This window comes from Macaca mulatta, chromosome 1, assembly GCF_049350105.2.
Source record: "Macaca mulatta isolate MMU2019108-1 chromosome 1, T2T-MMU8v2.0, whole genome shotgun sequence".
Classification (NCBI taxonomy): Eukaryota; Metazoa; Chordata; class Mammalia; order Primates; family Cercopithecidae; genus Macaca; species Macaca mulatta.
The window spans coordinates 187,703,403-187,729,570 of NC_133406.1; the positions used below are offsets into that span (position 1 = coordinate 187,703,403).

At 48.7% G+C, this 26,168-nt stretch overlaps 1 protein-coding gene across 11 annotated transcripts; it reads left to right on the top strand.

Moving 5' to 3' along the window:
• Window positions 1-26,168, top strand: ECHDC2 (enoyl-CoA hydratase domain containing 2). Of its 11 annotated transcripts, none has more exons than XR_013401934.1 (10): window positions 1-288; window positions 9,398-9,465; window positions 9,546-9,633; window positions 13,726-13,812; window positions 15,041-15,133; window positions 16,556-16,612; window positions 16,811-17,062; window positions 23,464-23,554; window positions 24,925-24,972; window positions 25,803-26,168. XR_013401934.1 is itself a non-coding variant. In XM_028833716.2 (10 exons), the coding sequence occupies exons 1-10, from the start codon at window positions 168-170 to the stop codon at window positions 25,878-25,880; spliced, it is 879 nt and encodes a 292-aa protein (XP_028689549.2). In that variant the 5' UTR covers window positions 1-167; the 3' UTR covers window positions 25,881-26,168. The 11 variants fall into 11 exon arrangements, 9 of the variants coding, with proteins under 9 accessions (XP_028689549.2, XP_077812837.1, XP_077812824.1 ...); XR_013401933.1 differs by having other exon boundaries at window positions 16,811-17,046; window positions 23,504-23,554; XM_028833716.2 differs by having other exon boundaries at window positions 16,811-16,998; window positions 23,504-23,554.

A 26,168-nucleotide genomic window follows, 5' to 3' on the forward strand; every position in this document is an offset into this window, starting at 1 on the left:
GCTCAAGTCTCCCTGTCCCCAAGAGGTGCGGACGGAGGCAACAGCCCCTTGGCCCATAGGTGGAGCAATTGACGAAGGCTTCGCCCGTCGCCGGAACTTCGAGCTCTCAGTGGGAGCCGAGACGGTGCAGGACCCAAGAAGCGCCTTCTTTCCCAGCCTGCGCCCCGATGCTGCGCGTCCTGTGCCTCCTGCGCCCCTGGAGGCCCCTTCGGGCCCGCGGCTGCGCTTCCGATGGTGCGGCCGGGGGCTCCGAGATCCAAGTGCGCGCCCTGGCGGGTCCGGACCAAGGTAAATGCGCCGTCCCGGGGCGCGCCCATGACGCGACTGGAACGAGGCCGGCCCGGAGGCAGCCGGGGGCGGGCAGGCGGGCTGCTCAGTGCGTTGAAGGATTCGATCTCCAGTCCCTCCATCCCAGTTCTAGGCGCCCCAAGCCGCTCCAGGCCCGAGAGGTGGGCGGCCGCCTTAGGGGCTCCGGACTGTAGCTGGGGGCGGGAGGCCTCTGGCAACCTTGGTCTCCTCAAAGGTCCTTTGGGGTCTTCCGACTGCGTGGAAGGGGAGCGGGGTCCGCACAGATAGGACTGGGCCCAGCGGCCCCCAGGCCAGGAGCTGTCAAGTGCGCGTCCCCCTCCCCCGCCAAGGGTCCTGGCCCGGTTCGGGGGTGGAAGCAGCGGAGCCAATCCCGGGAGGCGTGCGGCGACAGCTGGGAGCCCAGTGCGGCAGCGGGGCGGAGTGAGGAGGGTGCTTCTCCAGCTGCGCCCCTGCCCTGGGCCGCTAGCGAACTTTTGCGTCATCTGGCTCCAGGGAAAAGTTTGCTGCTTCTCCGTCTTTTGGCCAAGATCCAGAGTAGTATGGGGAGGGGGCGGTCAAAGTTCGCGGGTCACTGGCAGAAAACGCCTCCGATCGCCTGTTGCGTTTTTGTTGTTTGGACTTGTGGAGCATTCAGTGATGCTGAAAACGCTCCTCATTTGCTTCTCCTGTCTTGGGTCTCCTCCCCCGATCTCATCCCCTGTCCCCTGCGTTTGATACACAGATGGCATTGTACTGTACATTTCGTTGTATTGCTTCCTTTTTACTGGCTTAACACCAAGTTTGAAGGGGGGCTTTGCCATAAAATCCAGTTCCTTGCCCCCTGCTGTTGCCCACTGTTCCCAAGTGTGCATCTACTACCTTCAGTGGAAACGGACAGGCCACCTAATGTCCCACTTGATGAGAATTTCCTTGACCAGGTGGGATTGCTGAACCTTATACCCCCAATCTCATGCTTAGTTCACTACCCAACTGGCAACAGCTCTTAAAACAGTCAAGATTAGTCAAGATTATTCTCCCCACTTACAGATTTAAAAACTGAGACACAGAAGGTTAAGTTATTTGAATCAGGTCTGATTTCAAAGCCTGTGTTCTCAACCATTAGGTAATCACTGGCTCTTCTAGTAATTCGGTGACTCAAAATACAGACTTGTACATCTGTAAATACAAAAGTATCATGGGTTAAAGACCTTTAGGCTCACTTGCGAATGTCGGGAATCATTTTATCCAAAACAGAATGACAGGGATCAGCAGATTAAGCCTCTGCCCCTGCCAGAGAGCACGAAGGGCAGGAAAAGTCAGTGAGAGAAGGAGAGACGGAAACCAAGATGACAGTGCGGAGGAGGCATGGGGACGAGATCACACACCGAGCCCTCCCAGGGAATGAGTTGGGGTCATTTGATGTTCACATTAGAAGCTGCGGGTTCTGCCTTCCACTGGGGCTGATGGCACCAGAGTACTGTTACATTTTACCTGCTGCCCTTGAACTTGAGGTTGGGTGGTGAACCACTCTTCACTGTTCTTAGCGGCTTTATTTCTCATACAGTCATGTATTGCTTAACAACGGGGCTCCATTCTGAGAAATGCATCATTAGGTGATGTGGTCATTGTGGGAGCATCACAGAGTGTACCTACACAATCCTAGATGGGATAGCCTACTGCACACCGAGGCTACGTGGCGTATAGCCTGTTGCTCCTAGAATACAAACCTGGACAGCATGGGACTGGGCTGAATACTGTAGGCAGCTGTAACACAATGGTAAGTATTTATTTATCTGAACATAGAAAAGGCACAGTAAAAATACAGTCGAAAAGATTATTTAAATAGTACACCTGTATTGGGCAGTTACCATAATGGAACTTGCAGGACTAGAAGCTGCCCTGGGTGAGTCGGTGAGTGAATGTGAAGGCCTAGGACAGCAGGGACTGGTTTGGCACCAGGGACTGTTTTCATGGAAAACACACGGACTTGCAGGGGGACAGATGGTTTGGGGATGAAACTGTTCCACCTCAGATCATCAGGCATTAGATTCTCATAAGGAGCGTGCAACAACCTAGATACCTCACATGCGCAGTTCACAATAGGGTTCATACTCCTATGAGACTCTGATGCCACCACTGATCTGATAGGAGGTGGAACTCAGGCGGTAATTCAAGCCATGGGGAGCTGCTGTAAACACAGATGAAGCTGCTCACCTCCTGTTGTGTGGCCCAGTTCCTAGCAGGCCACAGACTGGGATGGGTCCACAGCCCTGGGGGTTGGGGACACCTGGCCTAGGACATTACTGTACACTACTGTAAACTCTATAACACTGTACACCTAGGCTACAGTAAATTTACTTTACAAATGTTTCTTTCTTCAATAATAAATTAACCTTAGCTTACTCTGTTTTTACTTTATAAACTTAATTTTTTTCAACTTTTTGACTCTTTTGTAGTAACATTTTGCTTAAAACTTAACACATTGTACAGCTGTACAAAAAAATTTTTCTTTCTTTAGATCCTTATTTTATAAGCTTTTTAAAGTTTTAATTCTTAAACTTTTTTTTGTTAAAAACAAAAACATAAGCACACACACAAGCCTAGGCCTATCACTGTCTTCCGCCTCCATATCTTGTCCCACTGGAAGGTCTTCAGGGGCGATAACATGCATGGAGCTGTCATCTCCTATGATAATAATCAGGAACACCTACTGAAGGACCTGCCTGAGGCTGTGTTACACTGAACTTTTTTTTTTTTTTTTTTTAAATAAGTAGGAGTACACTCAGCCAGGCCTGGTACAGTGGCTCACTTGGCTCACTCTTGTAATCCCAGCACTTTGAGAGGGTAAGTAAGGCGGGCAGATTGCTTGAGCCCAGGAGTTTGAGACCAGCCTAGGACACATGGTGAAACCCCTTCTCTACAAAAAATACAAAAATTATCCAGGCATGGTTGTGCATACCTGTAGCCCCGCTACTCAGGAGGCTGAGGTGGGAGGATGGCTTGAGCTGGGGAGGTCAAGGCTGTCCGATATCAAGGATTCCTGATATTTGCAAGTGAGCCCAAAGTGACCCATGAGTGAGCCATGATCATGTTACTGCACTCCAGCCTGGGCAATAGAGTAAGACCCTGTCTCAAAAAAATTAAAAATAAAAAGTAGGAGTACACTCTAAAATAATGGTAAAAAATAATATTGTAACTATATAAACCCAAAACATAGTCATTTATTATTATTATCAAGTATTATGTTCTGGGCCTAATTGTATGTGCTGTGCTTTTGTACAACTGGTAACGCAGGCTAGTTTACATCAGCCTCACCACCAGCATTTGCGTGTTGCATTGCGCTATGATGCTACAGTGGCACCAGGCAATAGGAATTTTTCAGCTCCGTTATAATCTGATGGGACTTATATGTCTTATACGTGGTCTGTAGCTGACCAACTAAAATATGCTGTGCATGACTGTAATTAATGGCTCTCCTTCAACTCCTTGGCTGGGCACTCAAGGTTTCTCCACCACAAGCTGACCTTTCCATCCTCCCTCCTCTACCCATGGGCTCATTTGAAGGTGCGTTACCTCTGTGTTTTGCTCTAGCTGTGCCCTGACTTGGCTCCTCTCCCTTCTTTTCTGCCTGTGGAAATCTTTTTGGAACTCCCTGCTCTGCTGCCCTCTCCCTGACACTGTCCTTTTATGCTTTGTGTTTCTGAACTTGTCTCCCTCCTAGGCTGTTGGCTCTTTGAGAGTGAGGATTGCCAGCTGGGTCCAGCTGTTATTTGAGCAAATCCTCTTTGTTTCCGGACGTCAGTTTCCCCTTCTGTATAGTAAAGGGTTGGTTGTTAAACCAGTTGTTCTCCATACTACCCTCCAGTGGTTTCCTTTTTTTTTTTCTTTGAGATGGTCTTGTTCTGTTGCCCAGGCTGGAGTGCGGTAGCGTGATCTCGGCCCACTGCAGCCTCCGCCTCCTGGGTTCAAGCGATTCTCGTGCCCCAGCCTCCCAAGTACCTAGGATTATAGGGATGTGCCACCGTGCCTGGCTAATTTTTGTCTTTTTAGCAAAGATGGGGTTTCACCATGTTTGTCAGACTGGTCTTAAACTCCTGACCTCAGGTGATCCACCCTCCTCAGCCTCCCAAAGTGTTGGGATTACAGGTGTGAGCCACCATGCCCAACCCTTCCAGTGGTTTCTGTTGACTCCTACCCACACCACCTAGCCTGTGACCCAAGCCATCTGGACAGAAGTGATCCTAGGTCAGCTGCTCAGTGTTATGGTAGGTTCAGTAAGTAAGAGTGGGAAGGGTGCAGCATAGCCCCATCCCCGCTACTGGGGCTAGAAGGGCAATGTTCCCAGCATCGGGGCTAGGCTAAGAACACAGGACCTTGGCTGATTCCTCTCTATTTCTCCAGGACCTGGCATGTGGTAGTGCAAATTGAATGTTGCACAATTGAATGTTGGCAGCCAAAGACACCCTGCCTGGCTCCTGGGGGGCTCCCAGCTTAAAGTTCAGACACTGTATTAGGTCCGAGACTTGCCCTAGTATCTGGGCGTTTTACACAAACTCTGGCAAGATACTTATGTGCATTATCTCTTTTAATCCTAACAATAACCTTTTTATTATTTCTCTTACAGATCAGGAAATTGAAGTCCAGAAGGGTGAAGTGGTTTGCCCAAGGCCATGGGGTGGGGGTGTGGCTGACTTGTGGCTTGAGCTGAGGGCTGTAAGATTTGGCAGTCAGTATTGCGAGAGGGAGATGTAGGTGGAGACAGGAGATGAAGCTGAAAGATAAGAGTCAGCCAGAGAGAATGGAAGGAAAGAACAGGAAAGCAGAGAGAGGAGGGTCTGCCAGTCCCTGGACACCATGCCTTTATCAGCTTTCTATTACTACCTAACAAATGATCACAAACTTTGTTGCTCAAAGTCACACACACACTTAGCATTTTGTAGTTTCTGTATGTCAGAAGTCCAGGCACAACTTAGCAGAGTTCTCTGCTTCAGGTCTTGCCAGGCGGGGCTGCAGTCGGGAGTTGGCCACGCTTGATGGGAAAGATCTGCTTCCAAGGTCCTCAGGTTGCTGAGACCTGAATTCACCTCCTGGGGTTGTTGGACTGAAGTCCTATTTTCTTGCTGATTGTTGGCTGGGGGCCACCCTCAGCTCCTAGAGGTTGCCCGCAGTCCTTTGCTACTTGACGCGCTCCTTAGGCCCATGAGTTTCTCTAATAAGACAGAGCCTTTTATATACTATAACCGAATTACCGAAGTCACCTCACCTTTGCCAGATAACCTAATCTCGGGAGTGACCTTGTATAACCTTTGCTGTACACTATTGCTTAGAAGCAATTCACAGGTCCCACCCACATGCAAGGGAGGGGATTATTCAGGATGTAAACACGAGGGCCACTCTGGGGATCTTGGATCTAGACTGTTCTGAAGTTTGTGGGGGTCAGGGTCCTTGACTCCTCCAGATCTGGCATCTCTGTATCCACTGCAGTCTCTTCTCCAGAGTTGCCCCATTTTCTGTCCTGGAGCCCTGGAGCTGGAAGTGACCGGATGGCCATCTGCACACCTCTCTGGAGCCTCCAGACTTGCTGGGCTCTAAGAGCTCTTTGCAGGTTTCTGGGGAGGCTAAGGAAGTCCAGTTTGCCTGAATGTTACAGTTCTGCCCCTAGCCATAGTTCTGTAATTCCTGGCTGAAACCCTGTCCCTCGACAGCCCTGAAGCTTTCACTGGCCCTTCCGTGTCTCCGATCAGCTTCCACTGAGAATGCCTACTTCATAAACACTGCTTGTTCACAGACAAAGCCGAGGACCCTGGGAGATAATAATAAGGGGTCTTTGAAGGCCAAAGGATTGGGGCCAGAGTGGGTGCAAGAGCCAGACTGTGGGGGCCTTGTGGTCGATATTAAGAAGTTGAACTTTATTTTGAGGAAAAGAAGGGGAAAGGGGAGGGACGTGGTCAGATTGGGGTAAGAAAGATGACTGTGACCCAAGTGTGGGAACGAATGTGTGTCTTGGGAGGCAGCAAGACTGAGGACTCGAGGGTCAGGTGGGTGATCCGAGGGATGCAGGAAAGAGCCTGTGCCAGGTTAATGGCTGTGAGAAGTGGTGTGAGCCAAGAGGCCTGAGATCTCTTCAAGAGGTTGGATTAGCAGGCCTCAGTGACAGTGCATTTTGTAGGTGAGGGAAGAGCAAGGTGACAGGATCAACTTCTGGGTTGATAGCAAGGTCATTGGCTCACCAATGGAGCAGGACATATCAGTTGAGATATCAAGTAGGCATTTGGCTATTCAGGCCTAGGGTGCAGAGGAGAGCTCTGGGCTCCTGGGCACACATGGGAGCCCTGGATGTACAGGAGGCAGGCGTGTGTGAGCTGTGGAAGGGAGGTCCCTCCTGCCTCTCCTGCCTCAGCTTATCCTGCTCTCCCTCCGCCTGAACTCCTCCAGTTCTGGAAGGCACCCTGCAGTCCCACACCTGGGCCCTCTTCTCTGCCGCTCCCTCTGCCTGCAACAGGCTCCTCTCCTGGACTGCCCCCTTCCCTGCACCTTGCCAATATGCATGCACACACACAGGCACTCGTGCACACACTCACATATGCACCCGTGCATGCACACTTACATGCACACATGCACTCTTACATCTTTTGCCTGGCCAGTTCCTACTCTCCTGTCAGCTCTCAGCTTAAAGGCCATTTTGTCCTCTGAGAACTCATTGCTGACCTTCTATACTAGGGCTCCCCTCTGCCCACTGGATGCCCCTTACTTGTTTGTCCTTTTTCTCCAAGTTCTCCTCACAAATAGTAATTGTTTAATGTCTGTCTCCCCCCCAGGCTGTAGGTTCCATGAGGACAGGCCCTGAGTCTGTCCTGGTCTCTGGAATCATGGTGTCCAGTAGAGGCCAGCACATGGCAAATATATAAATGTACAAATGAGCGAATGAAGAGAATCTGATTGGCCTTAAGGAACTTAGGCAATTAAAATAATTGGGCAGAAGACAAGCAGTGAAGGAGTGCAGAGGCATCACCTGAAAGGAAGGAAGGAAAATGGGGGCCTGCCAAAGCCAAGGCGGGTATGTGTCATTATGCATCTGTCCAAACCCACAGAGTGTACACCGCCAAGAGCGAACCCCAGTGTACACTAGGGCCCCCAGGTGGTGACAGTGCATCCATGTAGGTTCGTCAGTTGCAACACACGTGCCTCTGGTCGGAGATGGGGATTGCGGAAGGGGCTGTGCCTGTGTAGGGACAGGGAGTATATATGTGCACTGTATTGAACTGTATTTTCCACTCCATTTTGCTGTGACCCTAAAACTGCTCTAAGAAAATAATCTATTTATAAATAAATATTATTCTAAGAAGCCAAAGCAGAAAATGATCAAGCGGAGTGTGTTACTGTCAGCAGAGGTTTTTGCCACCGCGAGGTTGAGGCGAGGAGAGAAACGTGTCCCTTGGTTAGTGATGTGGCTATATTCATCACTTTAATGAGAATAATGTCTGCTGAGTGATGGTGCTGGAACCTAGGTTGGAGAAGGTTTGAGTGAATGGAAGGTAAGAAAGTGACTAAATGAGTATAGAAAACTACCAAGAAGCTTGGCTGTTGCTGGTGAAAGTACATTACACAGGTGGGGCCAGGGTTACTGTCTTGTCAAACAGGACAGAACACCAAGCCTCTGTATTTAGTTGCTAACTTCTTATGACAGAGGATCATATTGATCTGTCCCCATGACTGTGCGGTTAGCAAAACCCAGGCTTTGAGAAACCCTATAGGTGAAATGCACCAGGCTCCTCCACAGATAATCTCTGAGGGAAAGACAGGGTCGTGGGGAGCACGTCAGGATTGTAACAGGACTTAAAAGACACATGGCAATTTTAGAAATTAGCAAATCTAAACTATGATACCTAAGGATGTACACCTGGGTGATAAAATTATAAAGAAATGGCCAAGCCTGGTGGCTCACGCCTGTAATCCCACCACTTTGGGAGACCGAGGTGGGTGAATCACCTGAGGTCAGGAGTTCGAGACCAGCCTGACCAACATGGAGAAACCACGTCTCTACTAAAAATACAAAATTAGTCGGGCGTGGTGGCACATGCCTGTAATCCCAGCTACTCGGGAGGCTGAGGCAGGAGAATCACTTGAACCCAGGAGGCGGAGGTTGTGGTGAGCCAGGGCAACAAGAGCGAAACTCTGTCTCAAAAAAAAAATTATAAAGAAATATACAGAGGTGATTACTGTAAGTCAAAGAGTTACTTATTCAGGGGGAAGGAGGGAGCTATGATTGAATCAGGGTGTGTGGTGAGGTTCCTGAGGTGGCCGGCACAGTTCTGTTTCTTGATTTGGGTGGTGGTTTTAAGAGTATTGGCCTTATAACTCCTCACAATCTAGAGGAAGAAGTCTGCTGTGAAGAAAAGATTAAGGCCGCGTGGTAGCTCACACCTGTAATCCCAGCACTTTGGGAGGCCGAGGCAGGCAGATTACTTGAGCTCAAGAGTTTGAGACCAGGCTGGGCGAGATGGTGAAACCTCGTCTCTACAAAAAAAAAACCACAAAAATTAGCCAGGGGTAGTGGCGCATGCTTATAGTCCCAGCTATTTCAGGGATTGAGGGAAGAGAATTGCTTGAGCCCAGGAGGTCGAGGCTGCAGTGAGCCATGTTAACACCACCGTACTCCAGCCTGGGTGACAGAGTTGAGACCCAGTCTAAAAAGAAAAAATGAAAAATTCTCCCCCCAAAAAAAGAAAAAAGAAAAGATTAATATGGAGGGAGGGAGTTGTAAAATTAAAGAAGGTGCATGGGTGCAGGTATGCTTGTGTGTGTGTCTGTCTAACAACGGCAGAAGCAGGCGAGGGCTACTGTGGTGGTCATTCTTCCCCTCCCCATTTTGCTCCACGGTTTACAAGCCCTTCCACTTTCTCTCTGAGGCAGAAAGAGCAAGGGGTTTTCCCTCCATTTTATGGTTGGGAAAATTGAGGCCTGCCTGAGTGTGACTTGTGCCAAGTCACTCTGGTCATCTAGGGCAGAGGCTGCCCAGAGCCCAGGCCTCCTGCCTCCAGTCCCCAGCCCACAGCCCAGGATTAGGCAGAGCCAGCTACTTGCCCATGGCTGCCCTGACTTCTTACAGGGATCACTGAGATTCTGATGAACAGACCTCGTGCCCGCAATGCCTTGGGGAACGTCTTCGTCAGTGAGGTAAGAAAGGGTGGGCGCCAGGGTGGGCTGGGGATGGGCTGGGGATGGGCTGGGAGGATCTAACTGGGTGTCCTCTGTAGCTGCTGGAAACTCTGGCCCAGCTGCGGGAGGACCGGCAAGTGCGTGTCCTGCTCTTCAGAAGTGGAGTGAAGGGTGTGTTCTGTGCAGGTAGGTTCTCTCTCCTGCCGCCATCCGGGCTCCGCGCGGTGCCCACCAGCCTCCAGGGGTTGGGGGAAGCCTCAGATCAGCTCCAGTATGGGACTCATTGTTGCCATCTGACAGATGTGAATGCAGACTCGGGGAGGAAAATTCCCTTGCCTAGGATCACATAGCTAGTAAGAGGTAGGATAGACTTTAGTTGGAACTTGGCCCCTCTAACCCTTAGATCCTAGTTATTTCGGCTATGCCATGCTTTGTTCTGACTCTTCACGGGGGAAATAAGAAAATGGAGTCCAAGACGGCTGCAGTGGCTCACGTCTGTAATCCCAGCACTGTGGGAGGCTGAGGCGGGTGGATCACTTGAGGCCCGAGTTAGAGACCAGCCTGGCCAACATGGTGAAACCCCTTCTCTACTAAAAAATACAAAAATTAGCTGGGTATGGTGGCAGGTACCTGTAGTCCCAGCTACTCAGGAGGCTGAGGCAGGAGAATCACTTGAACCTGGGAGGCAGAGGTTGCAGTGAGCCGAGATCACACCACTGCACTCCAGCCTGGGGGAAAAAAAAGAGAGAGAGAAAATGGAGCCCAAAGATGCTCATAAGGTCAGTGGCCAAGATGGAACTCTATGCCCCTTTGCCTACCAATAGGATCTTATTCCCTGTCACCAAAGCCTTCCACTGTCCCTGTGTCATTTGGTCCTCACAACTGGGCGAGCACCATGAACTTCCATTTTAGAGACTGGAGGAAAAATGCATACCAGGCCCACAAGAAGCAAGTCAGCTGCCAGTAGAGCTGAGCTGAGAACGAACTCTGGAGGGTGGCTGGGGAGGGGCCGACAGGGGCCACTGTGGATCAGGAGGGGACTGTGGAGGGATGGGAAAGGGGTAGCATGATGCTCAGGAGATTTCAAGGGGAGGTGGCTCAGCCCTTAGGTCTGAGCTGTCAGGGTCAGGGTGCCCAGCCTGGGGTCTGTGCTGACAAGTGCACAGACCAGTCAGCTTGACCCAGCTGCTCTGCCTGAGGTCTTTACCCTACCCTGGCCTCTTCCTTTGGCTCCATCTCTGACCTCTGTGAAGGTCACGTCACACCTGCTCTCCCCCATTAGCTTCGCTCGTCACTCTCCCAGCTAAGCACAGAGAAGGAAGGGGCTGCATGAGGGTCAGGTCTGCCTCAACTAGCTCTAGAATTCCTGGGCTAGTTCCTGCCCCTCTCTGAGCCTCAGTTTCCCCATCTCTCACAGAAGGGCTGGAACTGATCAAAGACTTCCAAAGGCTCTCCCAGCTCTGACTTCCTGTAGCCTAGGACTGGAAGAGTCTATTTACCCCCTACTCCTGCTCACCCCTGCATCTGGCCTTGGAGCACCTCACCACGGTCACTCTTCCTGCCAAGGCGCTTGCCCACTTGCATGCCGCTGCGTCCTGTGCCCGCTTCTGTAAGAAATTATGGTGAAATATAAATAACACAAAATTGACCATTTTAACTGTTTTTTTTTTTTTTTTTTTTTGAGACGGAGTCTCGCTCTGTAGCCCAGGCTGGAGTGCAGTGGCGGGATCTCAGCTCACTGCAAGCTCCGCCTCCCGGGTTCACGCCATTCTCCGGCCTCAGCCTCCCGAGTAGCTGGGACTACAGGCGCTGCCACCTCGCCCGGCTATTTTTTGTATTTCTTAGTAGAGACGGGGTTTCACCGTGTTAGCCAGGATGGTCTCGATCTCCTGACCTCGTGATCCGCCCATCTCGGCCTCCCAAAGTGCTGGGATTACAGGCTTGAGCCACCGCGCCCGGCCCATTTTAACTGTTTTTAAGTGTACAATTCAGAGTGGCATTAAGTACATTCACAATATTGTGCAATGTCACTGCTATCCACTCCCAGAAGTTCTTTATCATACCAAACAAACTCAGCCTGTTCAGACAGTGACTCCTTCCCCCTTCCCCTCCAGCCCAGGTAACCTCTGTGGGACTTAGTTTCTATGAATTTATCTATTCTAAATACCTCATACCAGTAGAATCATATCGTATTTGTTTTTTGGTGTCTGGCTTATTTTACTTAACATGTCCTCAAGGTTCCTCCAAGTTGTGGCAAATGTCAGAACTCCATTCCTTTTTACGGAGTAACATTCTATTGTAATGAGTAGCATTCTATTGTGTATATATCACATTTTGTTTACCCAATCATCTGTTGATAGATACTTGGGTTGTTTTCACCTTTGGCCACTACGAAGAATGTCCCCAAGAACATTGGTGTACAAGTACCGTCAGCCCTCCGCATCCGCGGGTTCCGCACGCACAGACTCAGCCAACCTCGGATTGAAGATGTTAATAACAAAAATAACAATGCAACAATAAAAAATAATACAGATAAAAACAACACAGTACAACAGTTTACATAGTATTTACATTGTATTAGAGATGATTTAGAGCAAGCTTGTCCAACCCTTGGCCTCTGGGCCACATGTGGCCCAAGACGGCCTTTAATGTGGCCCAACACAAATTTGTAAACTTTCGCCGGGCGCGGTGGCTCACGCCTGTATTCCCAGCACTTTGGGAGGCTGAGTCGGGCGGATCACGAGGTCAGGAGATCGAGACCATCCTGACTAACACAGTGAAACCCCATCTCTACTAAAAATACAAAAAATTAGCCGGGCGTGGTGGTGCGCGCCTGTAATCCCAGCTACTCGGGAGGCTGAGGCAGGAGAATGGCGTGAACCCAGGAGGCGGAGCTTGCAGTGAGCCGAGATCGCGCCACTGCACTCCAGCCTGGGCGACAAAGCGAGACTCCTTCTCAAAAAAAAAAAAAAAAAAATTTGTAAACTTTCTTAAGACATGAGTTTTTTTGGTGGTTTTTTTTTTTTTTTTAGCTCATCAGTTATCGTTAGTGTATTTTATGTGTAGCCCAAGACAATTCTTGCAATGTGGCCTAGGAAAGCCAAAAGATTGAACACCCCTGGCTTAGAGTATACAGGAGGATACATGAGCATAGGTCATATTGCAAATACTACAATATTTTATACAAGGGGCTTAAGCATCTGTGGATTTGGGTATCTGAGGGAGTCCCGGAACCAGTCCCCTACGGATAAGGAGAGACTATCTGTTTGAGTCCTTGCTTTCAACTCTTTTGGGTATATACTTAGGACTAGAATTGTGTGGTAATTCTGTTTAACTTTTTGGAACCCACCAGCAATGCACCAGGGTTCCATGTCTCCACATCCATGCCAACTTTTTGTTTGTTTTGAAAGCCATTCTAATAGATGTGAGGTAATATCTCATTGTGGTTTTGGTTTGCATTTTTCTAATGACGATGATATTGAGCAACTTTTCAAGTGCTTATTGACCATCTGTATATCTCCTCTGGAGAAGTATCTATTCAAGACCTCGGCCTCCCAAAGTGCTGGGATTACAGGTGTGAGCCACTGTGCCTGGCCCTTTGCCCATTTTTGAATTGGATTGTTTTGTTGTTGAGTTGGAGGTGTTCTTTATATATCCTAGATATTAATCCTTTATCAGATACATGATTTACACATATTTTCTTCCATTCTGTGTGTTGTCTTTTCTTTTTTATTTTTTGAGACGGAGTCTCTCTGGTCACCCAGGCTGGAGTGCAGTTGGCGCGATCTTGGCTCACTGCAGCCTTCACCTCCTGGGTTCAAGTGATTCTCCTGACTGCCACCTGAGTAGCTGGGATTATAGGTGTCTGCCACCATGCCCGGCTGATTTTTGTATTTTTAGTGGAGACAGGGTTTCACCATGTTGGTCTTGAACTACTGACCTCAGGTGATGTACCTGCCTTGGCCTCCCAAAGTGCTAAGATTGCAAGCATGAGCCACTGCACCCAGCCATTTCTGTGGGTTGTCTTTGTATTCTGTTGATAGTGTCCTCTGATGCACAGAAGGTTTCTGTTTTGATGGAGTCCAGTTCACCTTTCTGCTGTCACACCCTCATTTGATGCTGCTCTTTTGCCTTGACTTCCTTGCCCGGGTTCCTGGTGTTTCTCCTTCCTCGCTGGCTGCCTGTCCTCAGGTCTTCTTTGCTGGATCCTTTAACCGCCTGGGATTCCGTAAAGTGCCATTTTCCTGAGGGCTGGTACCAACTCCTTGCCATCTGCAGGTGCAGACCTGAAGGAGCGGGAACAGATGAGTGAAGCAGAGGTGGGGGTGTTTGTCCAGCGACTCCGGGGCCTGATGAATGACATCGGTGAGGATCTGGGTGTGGGGTGGAGGAGGGGGTTTGGGGTCCCTGCCGATGACAGCCCCGCCACCCCACCAGCATCTAAGGAGAGTCTTCTTTCTGTTGGGAGTTCTGTGGGAAGACAGATGCCTCTCCCAGGGGGTTGGGGGAGGATGACAGAGGGCAATTCTCCCAGAGAAGGAGCTCTGGCTCTTCAGCTTTTGCGTCTACCCTCAGGGTTCAAGCCTGGCCATTCCAAAGCAAGTCAGTTTCCCCAAGCATGCTTTCCGGCTTTGACAACTGCTCTTCCCTTTGCCTGGGATACCCCTTCTTGGTTACTTGAACTTTTACTCATCCTTCAAGCCCCCGAGTATCTCCTCCTCCAGGAAGCCTTCCCAACCCACCCTCCGAGCTTCCTTTTATTGGAGCACTGATGATCCTGGGTCACTAATGCCTGATACACTTTGTCTTCCCCATGAGACTGAGCCCCATGGGAACAAGGGCTATGTCTGATTCATTCTGTGTTCCCAGTTCCTAGCACCCAGCACAGGGCTTGGCACACAGAAAGGCAGGTGCCAGGGAGGCCAGCAGATTAGGCCTACACAGGCATCATCCAGCCCATCCTCCCATTCCTGTTCCCTGGCTGATTCCATAACTTTCCCTAAAGGGAAAATTGGCTTCTAAGATAACCTGGCTGCGGGAAGCAGAGGTCGCAGTGAGCTGAGATTGTGCCACTGCACTCCAGCCTGGGCGACAACAGCAAGACTCCTCTCAAAAAAAAAAAAAAAAAAAAAGAGGCCAGGCACAGTGGCTCACTCCTGTAATCCCAGCACTTTGGGAGGCCGAGGCTGGCGGATCACGAGGTCAGGAGTTCAAGACCAGCCTGGCCAACATGATGAAACCCTGTCTCTACTAAAAACAAACAAACAAAATTAGCCGGGTGTGGTGGCGCACCTCTGTAATCCCAGCTACTCAGGAGACTGAGGCAGGAGAATCGCTTGAACCTGGGAGGCAGAGGTTGCAGTGAGCCAAGATCGCGCTACTGCACTCCAGCCTAGGTGACAGAGCAAGACTCCGTACCAAAAAAAAATTAAACAAATAAATAATAAGATAATCTGGCTGAGGCTCCATGTAATGTCCCCAGACCTGGGTCCACTGAGGCCTCTGTCCCAACCAGCTTTCCCTTCCCCAGCCTTGAGTCTCTGTCCTGGTCCCACCAGGGCCTCGAAGGCTGAGCCCTTCTTCCTCTCCACAGCAGCCTTCCCTGCACCCACCATTGCGGCTATGGATGGGTTTGCCTTGGGCGGAGGCCTGGAGCTTGCCCTGGCCTGTGACCTCCGAGTGGCAGGTACTGGGCCAGGACTGGGGGCAGAGGGTGGGGCTAGGGAGTTGGGGGTGAGTGCAACAGGGTGAGTCTGGGCACTCTGCAGTCAGCCACTGTTCTTGGCTTCAAACCAAAAGCAAAACTAAGGCAAGGCAGGGCACAGAGGGTGCTCAGGCAGAAGCTGCTTCCCCTCCTGGTACAGCCACTAACTGCTGTAGTATCTGTGACCTGTCAGAACCTGTTTCCTTCATTTTGGGAATATTTGACCAACCTCAGAGCAATTGCTCTTAGGAGCCAAGGAGGTCAAAGAGCAATGTCCAATCCTCCCATTCTGTCCAAGTCAGATTTATCTGCCATGTTTCAGAAACAGGTGAGCCCCAGGGATAGTTTGTCAATGGCTGAGTTCATCACAAAGGTGCCTGGGCAGGAATACTGGCACCAGCCAAATTTGCATTACTTGTTCTGAGCAATTGAGCTTTGTTTGAAGAGTGGGAGGAGACAAAGAAGATAACTGGATCATTTTTTCAGGTGACTGACCTGGTGATTAGGAGCAGCCTTCTTGGATGCAGTTAGGCAAAGTCTGAATGTCCTCTCTTCTCCCCCCACCTGCTCTCTCCTGCCACCCCAGGAGACATGTAAAAATGTGTAACTCCAGGCATGAAAGTCGCTTCTGTCTACACAATGCAGATCAAAGAGAAGGAACTGACCAGGTGTCCAGGCACCAAAATACCAGGCTGGTCTAGCCCCAACTCTGCTTCTCACATGCCCATGTTCAGGCGATTGACTCACATGGTTTGGGGAAGACTACGAGGGAGTCCATGTAAAACCCACTCCCTTCTGCCCACGTTCACATGGCCCATGCTGAGGGAATTCAGAAAAGGAGACAGACCTGGGGGCGTGCGTCAGTCAAGGCAAGTTTCTTGAAGGAAGGAAGCAAAAACTCAGGACACGGACTGGAACAGTCAGGGCAATTTCAGGCTGTGACAAAGCTGGGAGAGACAACCGTAGCAGGAGCAGGAGTCACTGACACTCTAGGTCAGGCCAGGGTTAAGCCAGAGAACCTATTAATAGTAATCCACAAATCGGTATGGGGCACTCCTGGGAACTCTCTGCTCCCAGAGTCGTACCTTGCGTGATCTTTAGCAGCTCTCTGAAGCAGACAGAAGAGGGCCAGCCATCTTTCTTCCACCTTTGAGGCTTGGGAAGGGTGAGGGACTTGCTGGTGACACAACTCCACCAAAGGGGTGTGGTGAGATAAGGGCCTGGGCTCCTGACTTCTGGGCTAGGGCTCTTCCAAAGGCATAGTCTGGAGAGTCCTGGCTGTGGCCAGACCATGGGGGAAGTGGCTAGAGGGGCGAGTAGAGAGCAGAGGCAGGTGCGGTCCCAGGGATTAGCACTGAGGGACCGGATGGGGGAGGGAGGCCTCACTCTGTTCTATCTGAGCAGCTTCCTCGGCCATCATGGGACTGATTGAGACCACGCGAGGGCTCCTCCCGGGGGCAGGTAATTGGAACTACAGCACCTGCCCAAATCCACCCCATCAGGGTCCTTCGCTGCTTTCCTTTTTTGCCCTCTGTTCCGGGCTCTGCCCTCCTATCTGAACTCTGCTCCTCTGAGAAGTCTTGGCTGAGTCCCAGCCTGGGCCTTCTCTAGATTCCCACTTCCCATGCTGATTCACACCCTGCCCCTCCATCCTGGCAGGAGGGACTCAGAGGCTGCCACGCTGTCTGGGGGTGGCCCTGGCGAAGGAGCTCATCTTCACGGGCCGACGACTTAGTGGAACAGAGGCCAACGCACTGGGGCTGGTGAATCACGCTGTGGCCCAGAACGAGGAGGGTGACGCCGCCTACCACCGGGCACGAGCACTGGCCCAGGAGATCCTGCCCCAGGTGTGGTGACAGCTCGGCACCGCAGGGAGGGCCGGAGTCATGGGGGAGGCAAGTGTCGGGCAGGGTGCCCCTTGGGCTGCACTTCCATTCACCCAGAGACATATGATTAGCCTTCTTCAGAGTTTAACGATCCAGTAAACACAAGTCAAATTTTAATTCTGAATTAAAATGTAATGTAAATGGAATTCCAAAGGACTGGAACCAAATGGGCTTGAAAGCCCTCTGAATGTAACACTGTCCAGTAGACCATTCTGAGATGAGATAAATGGTCTATACTTGTGCTTATCCAGTATGGGAGCCACTAGTCAAATGATTTAAATTAGAGAAAATGAGTGTAGTTCCTCATTCACACTAGCCACATTTCAAATGCTAATAGCCACATGTGGCTTGTGGCTACTATACTGTATAGCACAGCCTTAAACCCCAAAGACTGAAAAGCAAGATTCTAAAATGGATACAGAACTTCCAACCCATATTTCCTACCATACTGCCTGCTGGAGATATTCTTGAAATACAACATGCTGGACATGTATTAAGCTTTTTTTTTTTTTTGAAGAGACAGGGTCTCACTCTGTCATCGAGGCTGGAGTGCAGAGGAGCAATCATGGCTCACTGCAGTTTTAAACTCCTGGACTCAAGTGATCCTCCCGCCTCAGCCTCCCAAAGTGTTAGAATTACAAGCATGAACCACCGTGCCTGGCCAGGATTCATTTTTTAGCCAGATGTGGTAGTTTGAGCCTGTAATACCAGTTATTTGGGAAAAAGCATTGCTTGCACCCATGAATTTAAAGCTGCTACTGCAGCTCTGTGTAAGCTGATCATACCACTGCACTTCCAGCCTGGCCAACAAAGTGAAATCCCATTGCTAAAAACAAACAAAAAGCAAAAAAACAACCAAAAAAACACCTTCATTAAAGAAATCCTCAAATAGCATGGGAGGGGGTGAGGGATAAAAGACTACACATTGGGTACAGTGTACCAAAATCTTAGAAATACCACTAAAGAACTTATCCATGTAACCAAAAGCCACCTGTTCCCTAAAATCTATTGAAATAAAAGAAAAAAATTTAAAAATCCTCAAATAATAACCTCTCAGCATGGTACCCCAAAAAGGTACTAGGGAGCAGGTTAGGCTCTGCCCAGGCACAACCCTACCAGCTGAGGGCCCAAAGCCCTCAGCAGGGATATCTGGGATCTGGCTGGCTGGGGTCTCCAAGGCCCTGTGAGGGTCTGCTGGCTTCTCCCAACTCTAAGGGGACCCAGGATAGAGGGGGTTGAGTAGAGGAAATCCCAAATTTCCATAAAGATTAAAAGTGGGCCGGGCGCGGTGGCTCAAGCCTGTAATCCCAGCACTTTGGGAGGCCGAGACGGGCGGATCACGAGGTCAGGAGATCGAGACCATCCTGGCTGACACGGTGAAACCCCGTCTCTACTTTAAAAATACAAAAAACTACCGGGCGAGGTGGCGGCGCCTGTAGTCCCAGCTACTCGGGAGGCTGAGGCAGGAGAATGGCGTGAACCCGGGAGGCGGAGCTTGCAGTGAGCTGAGATCCGGCCACTGCACTCCAGCCTGGGCGGCAGAGCGAGACTCCGTCTCAAAAAAAAAAAAAAAAAAAAAGATTAAAAGTGGCTGAAATGGAGCTAGGTTAGACTAATTTATAATAAATTTGTCTTAGCCTACAATGCTAGGTGCCTTAATACAGTGTCTCAACTCTTAGAACAATCCAGTTGAGTTGATTATCCCCATTTTATTTGTGAGAAAACCCATAAAAGTTCAGTGAGTTGCTCATCAAGATCACAAAGAGTGATTGCAGTATTAGAAAAAAAACAACACTGGTATTTTGGCATTTATTTTGCACAATACAGAATGCAATATAAAAAAGGTATTTTAAGAGAGTAAGCTAGGTGTGGTAGCTCACCCTGTAATCCCAACACTTTGGGAGGCTGAGGCAGGTGGATCACCTGAGGTCAGGAGTTCGAGACCAGCCTGGCCAACATGGTGAAACCCCGTCTCTACTAAAAATACAAAAATTAGCCGGGCATGGTGGCATGTGCCTGTAGTCCCAGCTATTTGGGAGGCTGAGACAGGAGAATCACTTGAACTCAGGAGGCGGAGGTTACAGTGAGCTGAGATCGTGCCACTGCACCCTAGCCTGGGCGACAGAGTGAGACTCTGTCTCAGAATAAAAAAAAAAAAAAAAAGTAAAATATGTACAAAATTTTAAAAACTGAAACTAAATATTTAATGCATTTCAAATATAAACATTTACAAACATATCACAAAACAAAGTTAACCATACATCATTTTAATATTGATGTATATTGAATTAATCATACAAAAGTAACCATTTTGGCTTGGCATGGTGGCTCAAGCCTATAATCCCAGCACTTTGGGAGGTTGAGGCAGGAGGATTGCTTGAGACCAGGGGTTCTAGACCAGCCTGGGCAACATAGTGAGACCTCACTTGTATTAAAAAAGAAAAGAAGCTGGGCACAGTGGCTCATTGCTGTAATCCCAGCACTTTAGGAGGTCAAGACAGGCGGGTCACTTGATGCCAGGAGTTTGAGACCAGCCTGGCCAACATGGCAAAACCCCGTCTTTACTAAAATTATAAAATTTAGCTGGGCAAGATGGCTCATGCCTGTAATTACAGCTACTCAGGAGGCTGAGACATGAGAATCACTTGAGTCCGGCAGGTGAAGGTTGCAGTGAGCCGAGATCGTACCACTGCACTCCAGCCCAATTGACAGAGCAAGATTGTTAATAAAATAAAATAGTATAATTTTGAACAAAAATCCTTTCTTTCCTGTCTCTTAAATGTAAATAATCCTAATACTTCTTAAAACAGATCTTCTTTAATTTGGGGGTCAGGGACTATAGCTTTTTGAAAGCATTTGTCTTTTTTTTTAAGTTTCATCATATATAAATGAAGAGTCTGATGCTGTTGCCTAGACAATATTAATGCTGTCAGGTTTCTATTACACTTGGTTAGAAAGTCTCTGAACTAATACAGAACTCTGGGTCACTCAAGGGAGTGGCTGATTGCAGCTTTCACACCTAGACCTGTAGACTATAGGGTTTGTCTTTTTGCATTAACTAAATAACAATCACAAAACAATTCAGATTTCCAAATATACTGAAATAATGGTACTATATAATTACTGATATTTTCAGTACTTAAAAGTAGCTTTGTATACCAAAACACCAGTCTACCAAAAACAAGTCCTGGCGTGAGTAATCCCACAGTTGAGACCTTCTGGGTCAACCTGAAAAACGAAACTTCAACTTCCACCTATGTTACTGGGTGCTCAGAATAAAGGTTCCCAGATAGGTGGGAGCCAGGGATAGTGTAGATGGCCACCATCTAGTGGACAAATCACTCTGATAGGGTAGCAAATGGTTCCAGAGTTTTCTCAGCCCAGAAAAAAACTGTCAATATCCTCAGTTTGCATCAGATTTCTTTCTTAAATAGTAAATACACATTACACTTTGAGAAATGGATTCGGCTGTGTTTTTTAATTTTCTTTTTAGAGACAGGATCTTGCTCTGTTGCCCAGGCTGGAGTGCAGTGGCACGATCATAGCTCACTGCAGCCTTGAAGCCCTGGGCTCGAGCCATCCTTCCACCTCAGCCTCTGAATAGCTGGGACTACAGGTGCAAGCTACTGACTTGGCTAGAATTTGGCTGTTTTCACTCACAAACATATGTACATACTATTTTTAACTTTCTTTAATTAAAGGGTACTTTTTTTTTTTTTTTTTTTTTTTTTTTTTGCCCAGGCTGGAGCACAGTGGCATGATCACAGCTCACTGGAGCATTGACCTCCCAGGCTCAAGTGATCCTTCCACCTAAGCCTCCTGAGTAGCTGAGACTACAGGTGCAAGTCACCACGCCCAGCTAATTTTTTATTTTTTGTAGAGATGGGATCTCACGGTGATGCCCAGGCTGGTCTCAAACTCTTTGGGCTCAAGCAATCCTCTGCCTCAGCCTCTCAAAGCCCTGTGATTACAGGCGTGAGCCACAGCACCTGGCTAAGATTACTTTATTGGGTAGTTACCTAAATAATCATTCATATGGCAAGCAAATCTAAAAGAACAGAGGAGTAAGAAGGGCATAAGGTAAAAATCAAAGGCAAGACGACCAGCTAGTCCTGGTTTACCTGTGGCTTTCCCAGTTTTAAAAGTGGAAGTCCCACATCCCAGTAACCCTTCAGTCACAAGCCAACCCAAACAGCCCTTCATTCCCCAATCCCTCTCTCCCCCCAGATCATCACTATTAAGCTTCCATACTCTTCCAGAAATTTCCATTGCATATGGAAGGACGTGTATTATGCACATATGCTTACATATTTAAATTAATTCCTTTTAATGACTTAGAGGACAAGAAATATCTTTCGAGGCTAATCTGGTTCTAACAAATTTTAAATATGCATAGTAAAGAATTCACACATGGAAGAATAGAAAACAAAACCTTCATTTTATATAACAAAACATTTATAAACCTTCATTTATAAAACGAAACAGCCGGGCGCGGTGGCTCAAGCCTGTAATCCCAGCACTTTGGGAGGCCGAGACGGGCAGATCACGAGGTCAGGAGATCGAGACCATCCTGGCTAACATGGTGAAACCCCGTCTCTACTAAAAAATACAAAAAACTAGCCGGGCGAGGTGGCGGGAGTCTGTAGTCCCAGCTACTTGGGAGGCTGAGGCAGGAGAATGGCTAAACCCGGGAGGCGGAGCTTGCAGTGAGCTGAGATCCGGCCACTGCACTCCAGCCTGGGAGACAGAGCGAGACTCCGTCTCCAAAAAAATAATAATAAAAAATAAATAAATAAAACGAAACAAAGGTTTTGTTTTCTATTCTTCCCTACCCTTTTTTAGGGTACATTTAACCAGTACCCCAACACTAAACCTTTCTGTTGTTCCTATCTTTTTGCTACCACAAGACAGGTGGAGTTAATATAAAAGTGCCTACAGGAGCCACAGCTCTGAGAGAGCATGCACACCAGCATTTTTCCAGTTTTTGCCAAATTGCTCTCCTGAGGCATACTCTTTTACTTTTCTATCAATAATGTATGTAAATACTGGTTTCCCCAGTCTCGGCAGTAGTAGGCCTATTGCTATTTTAGTATTTGCTGGTCTGAGGTGAAAGGGCACAGTACCTCACTGTTTTGCCGTTCAAGCATGTAGCTGCTGGACATCCTTCATGTTCATATTTCTTTTCCGGTGAAGGACCTTTACATACGCTTTTGTAAATGGTTTAAAAGTTACTTTATACTAACATGTTTGTAAATCAAGGACATTCATCTGTCATAAGCATTATAATTCTTTTTCCCAGTTTTTTTTTTTTTTTCTAGACAGAGTCTCACTCTGTCACCCATGCTGAAGTGCAGTGGCCCGATCTCAGCTCACTGCAGCCTCTGCCTCGTGGGTTTAAGCATCCCGCCTCAGCCTCCCATATAGCTGGGATTACAGGGGCCCACCACTATACCCGGCTAATTTTTGTATTTTTATTAGACATGGGGTTTCGCCATGTTGGCCAGGCTGGTCTCAAACTCCTGACCTCAAGTGATCCACCCGCCTTGGCCTCCGAAAGTGTTGGGATTACAGGCGTGAGCCACCGCACCCAGCCGTTTTTCCCAGTTTTTTACTTTTGTCTTTCATTCACGGTGTTTTTCCCAATTGGAAGTTCTTCATTTTTATGTAGCTAGCTTTTTCATTTATAGTTTTTATGCTAATATACTTTAAAAATTGACTTTTCCTGAGCAAGTTTTAAACACTTCAAATAATATGATGTAAGGAGTAATTCCTCCTTGCCTGGAAGTGGGGCTGAGACTGGAGTGCTAGGGCTGGTGTGGAACCAAGGCCAGTGACAAAGCAGACACTGTTGCTTCTCTGTGGCTGTATTAAAATGCACCCACCCCCACCCCTGCACCGCCCAGCAGATCAGGATTTCAACTCAGCCCTGTCGACTGGAAAGCCCAAGCTCCTAACCCTGACTTTGTTTCACTCTGCTGGCGTACAACCTGCTTACCACAGAGGCTGGCATTTGCTGAAATGAGGTTGAGGAAGTGGGAAAGCTGGCTGGGAGTCCAATCCAAGTCTCACCAATGATTGGATAAACACAGCCAAGTGCTTCACTTCCCTGCACTGCAATCTCCCAGCTGTAAAATGGGCGATCAGTGATGACACCAGCTGGAAGTGTGGGTAGCACCATTAGATGAGTCCGTGGGGAGGAAAGCACTTTATAAACTAGTTATGTTGTGCATGTTGGAAGGACACCTGAAACCCAGGTGTTCAGGGTCAGAGGCTGGCTTATTTCATGATGGAAAAAGAACCTCAGCTAACAGGTTATAGGACTAACGCTAAAGAAACTACGTGTCAGTAGAATGGCTGGAACTAGACCCGGACATCTGCCTCCCTCCTTCAAAACAAAGCTGTGCACCTCAGACCTGCAACTATCAGCCTTGAGTCCCTCCTCAACCAAGACTTTGCTTTTCCCCAGGCCCCCATTGCTGTGCGGCTGGGCAAAGTAGCCATTGACCGAGGAATGGAGGTGAGAGCGTTTTGGGTTGGGACTTGGGGCCACTGAAGTTGGTCATGGCTGGGACGCAGTGCTTTCAGAGCTCAGACAGACTGACAGCACAGCTGGAAAGAACTCAGGAAGTGGACTCTTCTAACAGACTTTGACCTCACTCTCTACCCCAGTTTAACCATCTGCAAACTGGAAGTTTGGCCAGATGATATTATTGTTTACATTCTATCCTCATCTTTCTCCCCTGGAGAGAGGAGGAGATTGAGGTTCAGAAGGGGTAAATGACTTGCCCAAGGTCTCAGAGGAAGTGAGTAGGAAGAACCCGGGTCCGTGTGGCTCCCAGTCCATGCGGCAAGGTTTGTGCTGGCAGTCAGTAACGTGGCCTCAGGGCAGGGCTTGGGGTGATGCCTTGGGTGTGGCTGATCCATCTGCCCACCTCAACTCACCCATCCATTCACTCATCACATACTGAATCCAGACCAAAGCTGGCAATTGGGATACAGATAGATGAGTTAAACATGGTCACTGCCCCCAAGATGGGAGGGGGCAGCTACAGACACAAATCTAGGATAATGGCACCATGCTGACACCCCCAGAGAGGTTAGAGCTTTGTGGTCCATTATGATAGCCACGTGTGGCTTTTAAATTAAAAGCAAAATGCTCAATTTCTCCTTCCCACTAATCACAGTTCAAGTGCTTGACAGCCACATGTGGCTAGTGGCTACCATACTGGGCAGTGCTGGGTTAAAGAATATTTTCTACAGTTGGACTGTGGGAAGGATAAGAATTCCAGAGGAAAAGTATGAGCAAAGGCACAGAGGAGGATAAGCAAGCAGCTCGACCAGATGAGAGTGAGGGAAGAGGACTGTGTGCAAGTTCGAAGCACTGGCACTGGGCTGTCTGGGTTCAAAGACCTGCTCTTCCACATACTGTTGTGAACTTCAACAAACTATTTCACCTTTCTATGCCTCAGGTTTCTCAGCTGTAGAATAGGGACACTAACCCTTGCTGTGAAAATTAAGTTCACGCACACGGTACTTCTCTTAGAACGAGGCTTTTAAGTGCCAGTCAGTGAGCCCTAGAGGCTGAAGCAATTGCCAGGGGCGAGGTCATAAAGGTCCAGGAATTAACAGGGGTGACAGGAAGCGTGGTGAGGCAGCCAGATGGGAAGGAGGAACACTGAACTCCTCTGGCAAAATGTCTCAGTCTGTCTGGTTTCTCCCAGCACTGTTTTGTCATAGTTATGGTGTTCCTTCTCTAGGAAGGGAATTCCTTCTCATAGCTATCTCTGCTCACATAGAGATGTCTGTAGGTAACAGGGTGGGCTGGCTTCCAGTGTGGGTGAAGATGGACAAGGTCAGACCAATCCAGGGAGCACTTCTTTCTTGCAGGTGGACATTGCATCTGGGATGGCCATTGAAGGGATGTGCTATGCCCAGGTATGTAGCCCATGCCTGCTTGTTAACATAGGCTGGGCCAGGCTGGAGGGACTTTGTATAATACATGACCAATTTAGAAGGTTCCTCTCAACACAGTCTGACCCCATCCATCCTCCCGCATAAGTCACCTGGAGTGGCTTGAGGAGAGCCACAGTGCTTCTCTCTGGGACTTTTCCCTCAACCATCTAATGTATTGGGGTACATCCTGCCCACTTAATGCCGAGAATCACAGAACACAGGTCCTTAAGAGGAAGAAGCACTTCTTTTGCCTCTGTATCAGTTGCCACTGTAAAGGCCAGGCTGGAGTTGGGAGGTCAAGGGCTTGGTTGTAGCCTGCAAGCTGTGTTCAATGTAAGGGTGTACACTTGGGACTGACCTCTTAAATCTCTTACTCATGGGTGAGTAAAAAATGCTAATCTCCAGGTTAACAGATACCCAAAATACTCCTAAGGGGTGCTGGGACTTGGAGAAACTAGTGTGAACCTGGATTCAAAGCCAGATTTCTTACTGTAAAGAATTTTTCTTCTCTACTGAGCAGCCTCACGTCAGACACTGCAGAAGGCAGTGAGCTCTCTGGAGGCATGAAAGCATGAAAGCAGTGTGCGAGGGAGGCTAATGCCGATGGGCGCAGAGATACAAAGGCTGGCCTGTCTTCCCCAGGAGACAAAGCAGCCACGGAGGCTTACACCTTTGCATGCCTCAAGACCAGAGTCCAGAGACAATGGAAACACTCGGACCCTGGCTTTGTCATGGGCTGGACAAGCTTAAGCAACTCTTTCTGGGCCTCCGGCCCTGCTACCCCAAAACTAGTATTTTGTACCTTGTTGCAGAACATTCCAACCCGGGACCGGCTAGAGGGCATGGCAGCCTTCAGGGAGAAGCGGCCCCCCACATTTGTTGGTGAATGACCCCCACTTTAACCTTCAGCTTGGGAGATGCATGCCCTGAAGAGCAGGATCCAGAAGGAAGATTTGTGGCCGGACTGCCTTCATTATTTCACCTCTCCAGGCTTCCGTTTCTTCACAAAGATGATGATGGAGATCAAATGACTGGCGTGATGCCTAGAACCAAGGTGCTGATCCTACCACCTACTGCTGCCTTCCTTAGCTTCACCCTGGCTAGAAATAATCACGAGGGTTGGGTTTGCTTTGGAAAATGCCTGTCTCTCTACTTGAATGATAAAGAATGAAATTAGA

Bases quoted from the DNA above. Each gene is read 5' to 3' on its own strand.
- ECHDC2 (XM_028833716.2), top strand. From the start codon at position 168: ATGCTGCGCGTCCTGTGCCTCCTGCGCCCCTGGAGGCCCCTTCGGGCC. The intron at 15,134-16,555 runs GTACTGGGCCAG...CTATCTGAGCAG, and splicing joins CTGTGACCTCCGAGTGGCAG to CTTCCTCGGCCATCATGGGA. The intron at 16,613-16,810 runs GTAATTGGAACT...CCATCCTGGCAG, and splicing joins AGGGCTCCTCCCGGGGGCAG to GAGGGACTCAGAGGCTGCCA.